Below are 14,627 nucleotides of genomic sequence, written 5' to 3'. Positions count from 1 at the left end.
CTTGTCTTCTTTTAGAAATCTGTTAAGTATACTGGGTACTGCTTTATTTACAGACAATTTATTTGTTATAATAGAAGAGCGGAGCCTCCAAACACAGGCTATGCCGCTTAAGTGGAGACCCCAATCCACCAGTAGTTACTTTATTGTAAAAGAAATAAACATTTTTCATTTTCATTTTACTATTTGCATGTTATAATTTGAATAACTAAAAATGTAAACTGTACAGTACAATTTTTAATACAATTTTTAAAAAATATATATTTTAACAAAATATTAATATTTATAGTTATTATTAAATTATTAATTTAATTTTTATTTTTTCATTGGATTATGAATTTGGCAGTCGGGTAAAAAAGATTCAGTGTCATTTTATATTCAGTTCAGTAGGCACTTACATGTTTCGCTACAATTCATCACCAGCCCATTATCGTCCCCACTGCTGGGGCACGGGCCTTCCCTATGGATGGATAGGGAGATCGGGCCTTAAACCACCACGCGGGCCCAGTGCGGATTGGTGGTTATTAACGACTGCTAATGCAGCCGGGACCAACGGCTTAACGTGCCTTCCGAAGCACGGAGGAGTTCGAAATGAAATTTTCTTTTGTGGTCACCCATCATAGGATGACCGGCCTTTGCGAAAGTTGCTTAACTTCAACAATCGCAGACCGAGCGCGTTAACCGCTGCGCCACCGAGCTCCTCAATCAATTAGCCGCCCCTAATATGGCCGACCTAAGTCCGGTCCTTAAGACAAATCTGCCACTGGTACCTATATCCTATGCGGGCAGACAGATTACCTACTTTCTTCCAATGTCGTTAATTGTGTGCTTATGAAGGTTCTCTTGCTGAAATTATTTGTCGTTTGTCCAATATTTGCAATGAGTAGGCTAGTTTGCAATTAATCAAATCAGTTACTTTTTACTAAACGTCAAATCACGAAATTACTATGGATTTTGAATGAAAAACTAGCCTGTGACGTCATAGAAAAAGTGATGAAATTGCGGACTTACTTATTATTATGTTTTATTGATTTAAATTCATAAATAAGTTCAATAGAAAAAAGAACTCTTTTTCGTTAGTTTTACATCTGTTTTTATTTTGTAATTAGAATTACATAATTTATCTTGAACCTAGTACGGTGACGAGTACTAGTATGTACACTTTGAAACCATGTCACATTAAATTTCTTGACAAATTAAACAGTAAGTCTCATAAAATGTCAAATGTGATCGTGCGACAGGGTTCTAAAGTGGATACATGATATTGCTCATGACTGTACACGACCCAATTAGCTACTTGACAGTTGTAACAACAAAATATAAAACATAAATAAATAAAAAATTACAATATATAATGTCGGATATATGGTACTCTATCATTTAACGATAATTTTCCTTTTTTTTATCAAGATAATTTTTAAATATTTTATTTTTACAAGATAGGAATGCGATTTTTTATCTGTGCATCTGTGGCAGCCATGATTGAGCTTTGTTTGACGTCACATTTTACAAAATAAACAAAAACTATCTGTTAGGTTTCAAATTACTTGAAGTGACGCGCAGTTTGACAGATCCTTTGTTCATTGAAATCTGACGTCACTCGGCAAAATGTCACGTGACCAAGCGTTTCCGCGCGAAATTTGAAATGAATAAAGATTTTATTTTTATAATATAAATCTTTTTTGAGAAAATTATATATTTTAAGAGGTAAAAAATAACCGCCAATTACGGCCTTGATGCTGTCAACTCCCTCCCCCCCTTGGCGTCTATCATTTATTTGTACAGTTGAAAACACAATTATAATCACGCTGATACCCATGTTAGGTGCTTACTTACTTAAGTATATTTTTTTTACAGGCGCCGATTACTTGTGGCTCGGCTCACCCCACTGCCACTGCTGATCAAAAGCGAGATTTCGTGAAGGTAGGTACTTACGAATGTATTTTTTGATCGTTCTATTGTTTTGAGGTTATCTAGACAGTGCTTATGTACCTATATCAAGATTTATGAACGCTAATATGTTTACTACAATGATTATTTTATTATAAACATGTGACCGTTTCTATGTGCTTAAAAGTATCTACTTATCTGTGCTTTGTACACAGTAAACGTACAATAAAGACACCTATTAAAACCTATTAAAAAAACAAAAAAGACAAATTAAAAAACATTTTTTACGCAAGACCCGAACAAAAAGTACCAATTCAAACTCTTTAAATTCTAAACAAAAGCCGTTCCAGATTTGAATTGAGAAAAAAGAAATTAACGGTTGCGCGGGCGAGTCATAGATAATTAAACGTTCTCGCGCATGCGCGAGTGACGTCTCGTAAAAAGTGTTTGACAGGCAGATTATAGTGTGGTGCGTTATAGCGCCATAGTGGTTAACGGATTGTAGACTAAGAGATAGTGAATAAAATTTAATCATTGAAATAATTTATAAACATACATAAAGTACATCCCACAGGGGTAAGCAGAGACTATGGAATTCTATTTGCTTCGATCCCGACACACTTCGCTTGCTTCCTCCACATTCATCAATCGCTTCATACACGCACGCCGGTTCAGAGTAGATTGTACTAAACCTTTTCTATGGACGGTCACGAGCATTAATATGTACACTTTGGTACCATGTCACATTAACTTTTTTGACAAATTGAACTATAAGTCTCACTAAATGTCAAATATGTTAGTGCGACAGAGTCCTAAAGTGGGTACATTATATTGCTCATGACTGGACATCTCCAATTTGGTCAATGTACGATAAGCTGCAAGAGTCCAATCAGTTTCTTGCAAAGTAATAAATTAACTGGTTGCACTTAAGAGCTCCTGGTTACATGTCGTTTCTGTAATAGACCTAAAACACCTACAAAAACATAACATAACATAAACATAAACTGCCTATATACGTCCCACTGCTGGGCACAGGCCTCCTCTCAATCAACCGGAGAGGGCATGGAGCATAATCCACCATGCTGCTGCACTGCGGTTTGGTGGAGGTGTTTTTACGGCTAATAGCCGGGACCAACGGCTTAACGTGCCCTCCGAAGCACGGAATCAACATACTTTTTCGGACAATCAGGTGATTGAAGCCTGAAGAGTCCTTACCAAACAAAGGACAGACAAAAACATAAATTCTATAATTATGACAACTCAATGCTCAATGGTTCATAATTTCACTACTGTTTACAAATAATTCGCTAGGCTCAGTGACTGCACTTTTGCTCTTACAAGCAAAGAGCGGCGAATTAGTTACGTGTCTACATTACATACATACATAAACTCACGCCTATTTCCCACCGGGGAAAGCAGAGACTATAGAATTCCATTTGCTTCGATCCTGACACACTTCTCTTGCTTCCTCCACATTCATCAGCAAAGATACGTACGTCTAAAATTTAATATTATAAATTATTACAATACATTTAAAAGCCTTGCTTCCGAAACATTGTCCTGTTAGTTACAGTTCACTTTATATTAAATCTCTTATTTCGGAGTGCCTCATGGCAAAGGCCTCCTCCAATCCTTTCCAATGATGGCGATCACGCGCCGCTCTTGTCCAGAAAGGGCCCGCAGTCATCTTGATCTCATCCTCCCATCTCCTTTTCGGTCTACCCCTTTTTCTGGCACCGTCTCGTGGATACCACTGGGTAATTGTCTGGCTCCACTTCTCCACTTTGGATCTTAGCATATGTCCGGTCCATCTCCATTTCTGCTGGTCTATTCTATTAAATTAAATTAGGACAAAAACCAAACTGGCTGACGTTCTAACTAGAATATCTCAATACAGACTAAATTTAATGAAATATGTAGAGAGGGACTACATTTTGACAAAGATACCATTTCAGAAGATTATAAAGTTATTCAGTGACTTAAATAACTGGTTAATAGTCTCTTTGAAGGATTTAACTCAAAATGTAAGAACGTAACGGAATATTATTACGGAGTTGGTTCATAATAAAATTAATAGAGCGTCCAGCCACCTACGTACCATGGCAATAATTTGTAGCCCTATGGTTCATCGGCTTGGAGCGTCGGTTCGAACCCCGGTACCGTACTTGCACCATCACCAGTCCATTAACGTCCCCACTGCTGGGGCACGGGCCTTCCCTGTGGATGGATAGGGAGATCGGGCCTCAAACCACCACGCGGGCCCAGTGCGGATTGATGGTTATTAACGACTGCTAATGCAGCCGGGACCAACGGCTTAACGTGCCTTCCGAAAGGAGCTCGAGATGAAAACTTTTTTTTTGTGGTTACCCATCCCATGACCGGCCTTTGCGAAAGTTGCTTAACTTCAACAATCGCAGACAGAGCGCGTTTACCGCTGCGCCACCGAGCTCCTCAACTTGCACCAATGAGATAACATAACATAACAAATACTTTATTGCACAAACAGGAAAAAACAGAATACAAAACAAAAGAGAAATAGAATTAGTACAATGGCGGGTATTAATTTATCTTAAGTGCAGTTTTCGCTAACACAGTTGGCTCGACCATTATAGACGGCGATACGGCTCACCTATCACGTTGGTCTAACAGAAGGCTCGGTGAGGCGTGGGTACTTAGTTCACCTTGCGATGGATGTACCTTTGACTACCCCAATTGAGATATACTAGTGAGGTGTGGGTATAAGTACCCACGCCGAGCTTTCCGTTAGACCAACGTGATAGATGGCGAGCCGTATCGCCATCTACAGTAGTCGAGCCAAATCCGTTATTGAAAACTGTACTTAAGCTAAATTAATAATAACTCTTGTCTTCTTCTATCGTGTGGGTTGTGAGGAGAATTACGAACCCTATCAACCCTGGTGTCAGGTTTACTATTGACCCGCTAAAGGCCCCTGACATGGCTCAAAACATCGTTAGTACATTAATTTCAGAAAAGAAGAAAATGGCTCAAGGAAGAGGGCTGGTTTAAGTATTATCAAACTGTTTGTTTTCAATGTTTTCCAAAGTCTACACGGTTGCCTGACCACAAACTCTTAGACTATTCTCTACTAAACACATTTTTTTTTTCAATCCGACCCAAACGTTTGATTTCCCTTTCTTTAAATTTATTTTTTATTTGAAGGGTTAATTTCGAATCTTACATAAAAATATTTATGTTCTTAATCAAATTATTATTCATACCTCCCTATTTTAATTGCATGGTGTCATATCGATTTCAACTTGAATCATAAAATATCTTTTGTTTTACGAGGTTTATTATAAAATAATAATATCTCTTAAACATGCTTTTTTCTTAATATTTCTTGGGGAATTTGAATAATAATATAAGTAGTATGTGGCCTTTGTTTCAATGAATAATTTATAAAACTACTTTTGAAGACTTATAATAGGGTGTTAGTGACATCGTTACGGAAACTCTGAGGGTTGATTCAGACTATGATTCTGAGTTGGTATCAAGTGGAATTTTCCGGCGCAAAAGTGTGGAACAGAAAATAATTTAAAAAGACACTAATATTTTTATGAATTTTCCGATAGGATCCGATATTAACTCAGAGTCATGGTCTGATTCATCCCTCTCAGTATTCGTTACGGTGTCACTAACCTGTATAAGTACCATATTATAGAGGATAGGATATGAGGCATACTCCATCACGCTACTCCATGACTCATAAAAGTGGTGGAGAGCACAAGCCAACCCGTTTTTGTTTTTTTTTTACATGATCAAATCCATCATATAAATTGTCAGGTCTCGGCCCATTTCATTGAGGTTTATAAGCGCGATTGTATTCTCGTATTTTCTAGACTGATGTCTAGTTGGTTGGTAGTTGTGGATAGGCTCTAAAAGCGCTAAGACCTAATCATTGTGGTGTACCTCGCAATGTCCACTCGCAAGTGAAATTCCAAAAAAATTTGAACGCACACGAAGTCAAACCGCATTTATATATTTTCTCCAATTAGTGGTCACCCAAAATTCACTTACACTATAAATCTCAAAGAGTTATTTACCAAAAAAGTGCACATTGCACCGCGTTGCGTGGTTTTAGAACGCTCCTCACGGTGCGATCAAATATCGCATAGAGCATGGTATAAATAAGAAGAAAAGGGGGTTAAAATGGCCACATCTAAGAAAGCAATATTGCAATTTGACATTTCTTTGCATTGCGCACTTACTTTTATATGCGCAAATGTCATATTGCAATATTGCTTTCTTAGATGAATTGCTTCGATGTGGCCATTTTAACCCCCCAGGTACGGTCACGAGCATTAATATGTATACACTTTGGTACCATGTCACATTAACATTTTTGACAAATTGAACTGTAAGTCTCACTAAATGTCAAATATGTTAGTGCGACAGAGTCCTAAAGTGGGTACATTATATTGCTCATGACTGTACTCGTATGCTCAATCCATGACAAGCCGCCATTGGTAGCCCTTGATGACGTAAGTGTTACCATTAAATTGGTATCTCCAACATTTCAAGGACGTAAATTTTATTATTGAAAACTAAGCGAATTACTGACTGATTGATTATAGGTATAATTATTAAATCTGTAAGTAAATCTTTTACTAAAAGTGTAAATTTTCTTGCAAAGTAAATAATATTATAATTATAAAAACTTTGGTCGTGGGTAATTTATTTATTACGAAATGGCAACGCAGGGTGGAATGACGTCAGCTGGGGTAACCTTGAAATGTTAGCTGTCACTTTTAAGCAGTTTAATGGTAACACAGTGGTGAACGTTATCAAAGGTCTAGCAATGGCGGCTTGTTATCTTATACTATTATCTACCCTATTCTTCTTATCATGTGGGTTGTAAAGTGGAATACCAACCTCATCAACCCTGTTGTCACGGTTATTACTGAGCCGCCAAAGGCCCCTGATATGGTTCATGGATCCTATTCTTATATCGCCAATTGTTTCGGTAGCGCACGAATAGCATCGCACAGTGAGGGAATTCGCTTAGAAAAATCTGTCGGAATTTTTGAAGCTCCTCGACAATTTTCGGAAATATTTGTGAAATGGCTCAGGCGCCATTTTGTTACGATTAATGTGACAAGATGGTATTTGATTGCCGTGAGAGTGTTTTTATTTAATTTCTAATTTAATTTCCGAATTCTTCTTCATCTATCGTGTGTGTCGTGAGGTGAATTACCAACCTCATCAACCCTGGTCTCAGGGTTATTATTGAGCCGCCAAAGGCCACTGACATGGCTCATGTTACGATTACTTACTTACATCAGTAAGTAGTAACCGGGACCAACGGCTTAACGTGCTTTCCGAAGCACGGATCTTCTTACTTTTTGGACAAACAGGTGATCAACCTTTAATATCCTAACCAAACTAGGGATCACTAAGTGATTTTTGTGACATATCCCCGCCGGGATTCGAACCCGGGACCTTCGGATCGTGAGCATAACGCTCAACCACTGAACCATAGAGGCTGTTATTTCCGAATTTCCTTGCATTAACAACCTAAGAATGGTCGCAATTTTGACGCTGTTTCGTATGCAGTTTTCATTGCAGACCAATTCGCACAATGTGTGCTTTTTGCAGTGACTTATTGTAGACTTAACAAATGCCATTAACTACTTGGCCGGACAAATGAGCAGCACTGAGGGAGTGCCCTCAGTGCAGTGAGTAGTGTTTCCAGGTGAGTGCACCTGGTAAAAATGTATTCTGAGAGGAGTATATTTTAAAGAATTAATCGACCCTAGTGGGCCGATAGCGATACGCACTGGATTAAGGAGGATCCGGTGTGCGCGCTCCCCAAAATAGAAATAAAACAAATAATTATTTCAATGACTAACACATCATCATCATCATTAATTTAAGAGCCACGCTCTTATCGCTGTAGCATTCTCCATTCTTGTCTATCAAAGGCCAATTCTGTCACTTCTTTATAAGACACGACGTTCACCTTCTCTTTAATCTTTTCCATGTAAGCTCTTCTTGGTCTTCCCCTTCCTCTCTTTCCTTAAAACTTCCTTTCTATGTATGATGTTTTTAATAAACAACAAAACATAATAATGAACAGCCTCAGTTGTCTAGTGGTTAGAGCGATCTGGAGGTCCGATTTCGATTCCCAAAGGGGACATTGCGAAATCACAGAGACTGTTGTTTGCTTGTCTAGGAATTGCAGGTAAATGAATCACCAGGTTGTCCGTAAAAATAAGATGATTCCGTGCTTCGGAAGGCACGTTAACCCGCAGATTTCGATATGCCGAGTAGTAATCCAATAATTCGATGATGTCAGTTAACTGTAAGGTTAACTTTAACCGGTGGTTAGATCCAGCCGGCATTGTTTCCCTGGGCGGGTTGCAGTAACATATATTTAATTGTGACGCCCAAGTTACGCCCACTCAGTATTTGGTGCATTTTGGACGAGAATAGTGAAAGGTGTGGAGTCGAATTATATTGAAAGATTCTGAGAAAAACTTATACAATTGGGTAGTTTCCTATGTTAAGTTTCCTACCGTGAGGGTGGGTTGTTAGGTGGAGTACCAACCTAATCAACCCCGGTGTCAGGGTTACTATTGAGCCACCAAAGGCCCCTGACATGGTTTATGTAACGACTACTAACTTACATCAGTAAGTAGTAACCGGGACCAACGGCTTAACCTGCCTTTTGAAGCACGGAACATCTTACTTTCGGGCAATCTGGTGATCAGCCAATAATGTCCTAACCAAACAAGGGAACACAAAATATTTTTTGTGATAAGTTCCCACCGGGAATCGAACCCGGGACCTCCGGATTGTGAGGTGAAAGCTCAACCACTGGACCACGGAAGTCGTTAATATAAAATAATATAAAATGCAAGTCGATAAATAAATTAATAATGAATGGCGTCTCCAGTCATTTCTATGTCATAACAGTAATTCCGTACGTCCATTCCCACGTTCTGGTCTCGGTTCGAGAGCAACTAATTATTGAGCATTTTTTATGTTCTGCCCAACACCCAGAGCGCTCAGTGCGTGGTAATCATTCCTTGCCGTTTTCCAGTACTGTGATTTATTCAAACCGCCGAGTCAAGCGCTGAATGCCTTTCGAGGCATCAATAAGTCTCATAGAAGATTTTGCCTTTCGTGCTAAAGTTGTAATGAAATATAACAAAACAGTGGTTCGCCCGAATTTCCGGCCAAGTAGTTAATGCCATCTGCGGCAAACCGTGATTCGAACCCGTGACCCTGCGATGTATACAGTGCTTATCATCCCTCCTGATTACATATCCATACCACGCTAACCTATTTGCTTTCGTCCATTGCGTTGTACAGATTAAACATGCTAATTAGGTAAGTAAGTACCTATTTTCTCATTGCTGGGGTACATAATAAAATCATTCAAGAATCTTCTTCTATCGTGGGGGTTGTGGAGAGTCCTTCATATAATAGTTCTATATATCTATCTATTCTGTATCTATCATCCATTTGTGTAAATTTGTTTTGTATGTTGTGTGCAATCTAAATAATAATATATACAAGGAGAAACTGACTGACTGACATATCAACGCACAGCCTAAACGGCTAAACGTAGGCACTTGAAATTTGGAAGGGACGTAGCTTAGGTACAGTAGGGGTGCACTAAGAAAGGAGTTCCCGGAATTCGCACGGGAACGGGAATTAGCGGGAAAATTCTTTTGTATGAAAAATCTAAACCGCTTAAGTAAGACGCTTAAAATTTGGCATGCAGGTACCTTAGTTAACTTAAAGCTTAATTGCAACCGGATATTGCAAAATTCCCACGGAAACGTGAGTTAGCGCGAAAAAATCTTTTTTATGAAAAAATCGAAACCGCGTTAGATAGATGTTATCAATCTTGCATGCATGCATATCTTAGTAAATATAAAGTTTACTTATGGCTGTATTTTGAAAAATGGGAGTTAGCGGAAAAAAAATGTATGAAAAAATCTAAACTGCATAAGTTAGATGCTTGAAATTTGATATGCACACAAAGATCTCTCTTTTATAACACGCCACGCGGACGTAGCCGCAGGCAAAAGCTAGTAAAAGTATATTTGAATTGATTTGAATAGTTCAGACAAAGCCATATTTCGCCAAATTGTATCTTTTTCAATGTTATTTCGACCTTGCTCCTTAACGAATGTTATACCAAATAAGACAATAATAACCCATAAAACCTTGTTTAGTATCATAAGTCATAACATTTGTAACGTATCCTTTAATTACGGGGTTAAGCAAGTTTTAATTTTACAACCCATAATACAGCTTAAACGCTTATAAGAGTGCTACCACACTTACGTGTCGTCGCCATGTGAAAACCACATAAGCGCGCTTTTTTATAAAAATTAAATTTGAAAAATTAAAACTAAAGCTAATCTATTGCTTTCGTCCATTGCGTTGTACAGGACAAAAGTGCTAATTACCTATTTTCTCATTGCATGGGTATATAATTGAGGAGCTCGGTGGCGCAGCAATAAATGCGCTCGGTCTACGATTGTTGAAGTTAAGCAACTTTCGCAAAGGCCGGTCATAGGATGGGTGACCACAAAAAAAAGTTTTCATCTCGAGCTCCTCCGTGCTTCGGAAGGCACGTTAAGCCGTTGGTACCGGCTGCATTAGCAGTCGTTAATAACCATCAACCGCACTGGGCCCGCGTGATGGTTTAAGGCCCGATCTCCCTATCCATCCATAGGAAAAAACCCTACTACGGAAAAATCACGCTCCAAAAAGTATGTATCAAGAAATAAGTTTATATTACTGTGAAATTGGGTCGTGTAACTACTGATAAATTATAATAAAGGCAGATCTAAAACTAACGAAAATCATTTTCTTTTTTTCTCTTATTTTTTTTTTTAGCTTTTTCTCTTTAACTTATTTACTTATGAATTTTTATTAACAAAAACGTAACAATAAGTCACAGTGTGCTTTTTCATACAAATTCCATAGTAATTTCGTGTTTTGACGTTTAGTGAAAAGTAACTGATTTGACTAGTTGGGAACTAGCCTATTGGGTTGTGTATTAGGTTCAAAATAAATTATGAAATTATGATTACTTAATAAAGACAGATCTAAAACAAACGAAAAACATTTTCTTTTTTTCTCTTTAATTTTTTTAAGAAAAACGTAACAATAAGCCCGAGATTTATCACGTTTTTCTATAACATCACAGTTTGCTTTTTCATACAAATTCCATAGTAATTTCATGTTTATGACTTTTAGTAAAAAGTAACAGATTTGACTAGTTGGAAACTAGTCTATTCTTCCGAATAGTGATGTTTGATAAATCACATTTGCTGACAAAACCACGCAATAGACTGGCTTGTTTCAATCTGGTTAACAAAAAAATGTGTCTTATAAACCCAGACTGAAAGAAATGGAGGTATATTTTAAAAAAAATTAAAGAATGTGCTTTTTCAAAATGGGGCTTTCGTCGTTTTTATTATAAGACGACGTTGTACAGTTGAATTATAAATAAAAATTAAATCCATTCGACTATCTAGAAACCACCATACATTAAACACGTTGGGTTGCCTGCAAGAAATTGCTACTTAGGAATGAGGCCGCCTATAATATTGTACTCTTTCTATTTTGTGCGCAATAAAGTATTTGTTATGTTATATATATTCTATCTGTCTGACTAAGTAGTACCTATAAGGAGCAACCTTTAAAAATACCGCTACACTTTACTCAACTCAAGCGATCGACGTCGCCCGTTTTAGTGAGGTAACACCATTATCGAACATCCTTAAAACAATGTCACGTTTAAAATTAAAAAGAATGTCGACAAAATGCCCCATGCCGCCACGCAGGGTCCAAAAACTTGAGGACCAAGCCGCTAAGCCGGCGTTTTAAAAGCCCCTAATTGATATAAACAATTTAACTCGACGCAAAAATTAAATAACTTAGCTCGGAAACATACGGATGTATGTTACGTAATAAGTCGCATCGGTTTAGCTGATTAGTTTTTAACAGACATAACTAATAACATGGCGTAACATCACGCGTGTGTCCCCGGAGAGGTAGATAGAGGTATACACCCATTCCTCGCAGGCTATGTTTAAATCCCATGTAATAGGGGACGAGCCTATTGTCATTAATCGGGCACAACTCCTAGTAACCACGTGATATCACGCGTTGACGCGTTGCTTATCGCGTTGCTTGATGTTCTGCTTGATGTGCTGCTTGACATGCCGCTTGATGACGCCCTGCTTGATGCGTTGCATGACGCGCGGCTTAACGCGCTGCTTGATGACGCCCTGCTTGATGCGTTGCATGACGCGCGGCTTAACGCGCTGCTTGATGACGCCCTGCTTGACGCGCCACTTGAGGCGCAGCTAGATGTGCCGCTTGACGCGGCGCTTGACGGGCCGCTTGATGCGCTGCTTGATCTACTGCTTGACACGCTGCTTGACGACGCCCTGCTTGACGCGCAGATTGACGCGCCGCTTGATGTACTGCCTGACACGCCGCTTGATGATGCGCTGCTTGACGCGTTACTTGACGCGCCGCTTAATGCTCCGCTTGACGCGCCGCGTGACGCGCCACTTGACGCGCTGCTTGATCTACTGCTTGACGCGCAGATTGACGCGCCGCTAGACGCGCCGCTTGATGACGCGTTGCTTGACGCGCCGCTTAATGCTCCGCTTGACGCGCCGCTTAATGCTCCGCTTGATGCTCCGCGTGACGCGCCACTTGACGCGCTGCTTGATCTACTGCTTGACGCGCAGATTGACGCGCCGCTAGACGCGCCGCTTGCTGTACTGCGTGACACGCCGCTAGATGATGCGCTGCTTGACGCGTTGCTTGACGCGCCGCTTAATGCTCCGCTTGATGCTCCGCGTGATGCTCCGCGTGACGCGCCACTTGACGCGCTGCTTGACTTCAACTTAATGTACCCATATCTACAAATAAATGTCTGATTCTGATTCTGATTCTGATTCTTGACGCGCCGCTTAATGCTCCGCTTGATGCTCCGCGTGACGCGCCACTTGACGCGCCGCTTGATGTGCTGCTTGACACGCCGCTAAATGACGCGCTGCATGACGCGTTGCATGACGCACTGTTTGACGCGCCGCTTGACGCTCCGTCTCTCTATGAACGGAGAAAACGCTTGACGTCCCGCGCACCGAGCAGTGTGACGACGCGCGAGTCCCTGAACGCAACCTTAGCGTTTACCGTCAAATTACATTCCACTATGTTTCCAAAATATGAGTCTCGGCGTCTTGATAACATCTCACATTAGCGACATCGCACGAGTTCGTTGTTGACTTTTTGTTTTGTTAGTCGCTGCTGGACGTGCTCCACTAATAGTGGGTGAAGGGAAAATGTTGTTTTAGAGAAAAAAAAGTCATACTTAGTGGATGAAATCGCGCCTGCGATCTCTATTAGTGGGCTGGGGCGGTGAGCGGTCAAATCAAACATATAGCGATGTATAGAAGTGTTCAGGAAGCGTTCTCGTATTTAACACGTTCACTGTGTAACTGAAAATTAGATATCAACCCGTCACGTGCAATGTTATTTTTCGATAAACGCATCGGAATTTATGTACATCGACACACTATGGCAAGAAAAAAATGTGGCCTACACATACATACATACATAAACTCACGCCCGTAATCCCTAATGGGGTGGGCAGAGCCACAAGTAATCAAAGACAACTTGCAGCCACTGTTGATACGATGTCGTAAGCTGGATATGATGAACCTTATGGTGATAAGGGATCAGCCTATCGCCCATAACATGTATAAATAAATGACATAATGCATAATGTTTATGCATGTATAAATGTGACCTACATGTGGGACATACACTGATGACTTTCAAATTTATTGCCTCATATGTGGTTCATACACAATCAACGTGTTAAGGGAAATGAGAGGGATTATGTAGCTAAAGTATGACACATACAGTCATGAGCAATATAATGTACTCACTTTAGGACTCTGTCGCACTAACATATCTGACATTTAGTGAGACTTACAGTTCAATTTGTCAAAAAAGTTAATGCGAGATGGTACCAAAGTGTATACATATTAATGCTCGTGACCTACGAGACATAGGATTGGAGTTTTGAAAGTGAAAGCCTAGCATTCTATCAAAGGGGTTACCACGGCATTTAGGTACCATAAACATAATATAACATAAGCTCACGACTATATCCCAATTGGGGTAGTCAGAGGTACATCCATCGCAAGATGAACTAAGTACCCACACCTCACCGAGCTTTCTGTTAGACCAACGTGATAGGTGGCGAGCCGTATCGCCGTCTATAATGTTCGAGCCAACTGTGTTAGTGAAAATTAATAACTCATTTTTACAAGTCCGGTACAATGAACATCCAAACAAACCAGCAATATGTAAATATATAAAAATAGTCGGGACTTGAAATAATCTCCTCTTCTTTGACAAGTTTGACAACTGCCGTCGGACGTATTGGGGGAATTCACTTGAACGACTACGAAATGTTGGTGATCGTACATATACGGTTTCACATCATCATCAATTTAAGAGCCACGCTCTTGTCGGTGTATCATTTTCAGTTCCAGTCTATAAAAGGCTAATTCATTGACTTCCCTATAAGACACGACGTTAACCTTTTCTTTAATCTGTTCCATGTAAGCTCTTCTTGGTCTTCCCCTTCCTCTCTTTTCTTCTAGCTTTCCTTCTATGATGTTTTTAATAAATTCGTCGTGTCTTATTAGGTGTCCAATCATCTTGCC

At 39.6% G+C, this 14,627-nt stretch overlaps 2 protein-coding genes across 3 annotated transcripts in view; both read left to right on the top strand.

Moving 5' to 3' along the window:
- LOC126378516 (LHFPL tetraspan subfamily member 2 protein) overlaps window positions 1-14,627 on the top strand; it is a 492,824-nt gene that overhangs the window by 432,090 nt on the left and 46,107 nt on the right. The gene's annotated exons all lie outside the window — the stretch shown is intronic.
- On the top strand, window positions 12,096-12,827 carry LOC126378299 (uncharacterized). The gene has a single exon (XM_050026491.1). It carries the CDS (start codon window positions 12,096-12,098, stop codon window positions 12,825-12,827), a length of 732 nt encoding a protein of 243 aa, XP_049882448.1.

The sequence above is a fragment of the Pectinophora gossypiella genome, chromosome 26, assembly GCF_024362695.1.
Source record: "Pectinophora gossypiella chromosome 26, ilPecGoss1.1, whole genome shotgun sequence".
NCBI lineage: Eukaryota > Metazoa > Arthropoda > Insecta > Lepidoptera > Gelechiidae > Pectinophora > Pectinophora gossypiella.
This window is presented reverse-complemented; position numbering and strand designations above follow the sequence as displayed.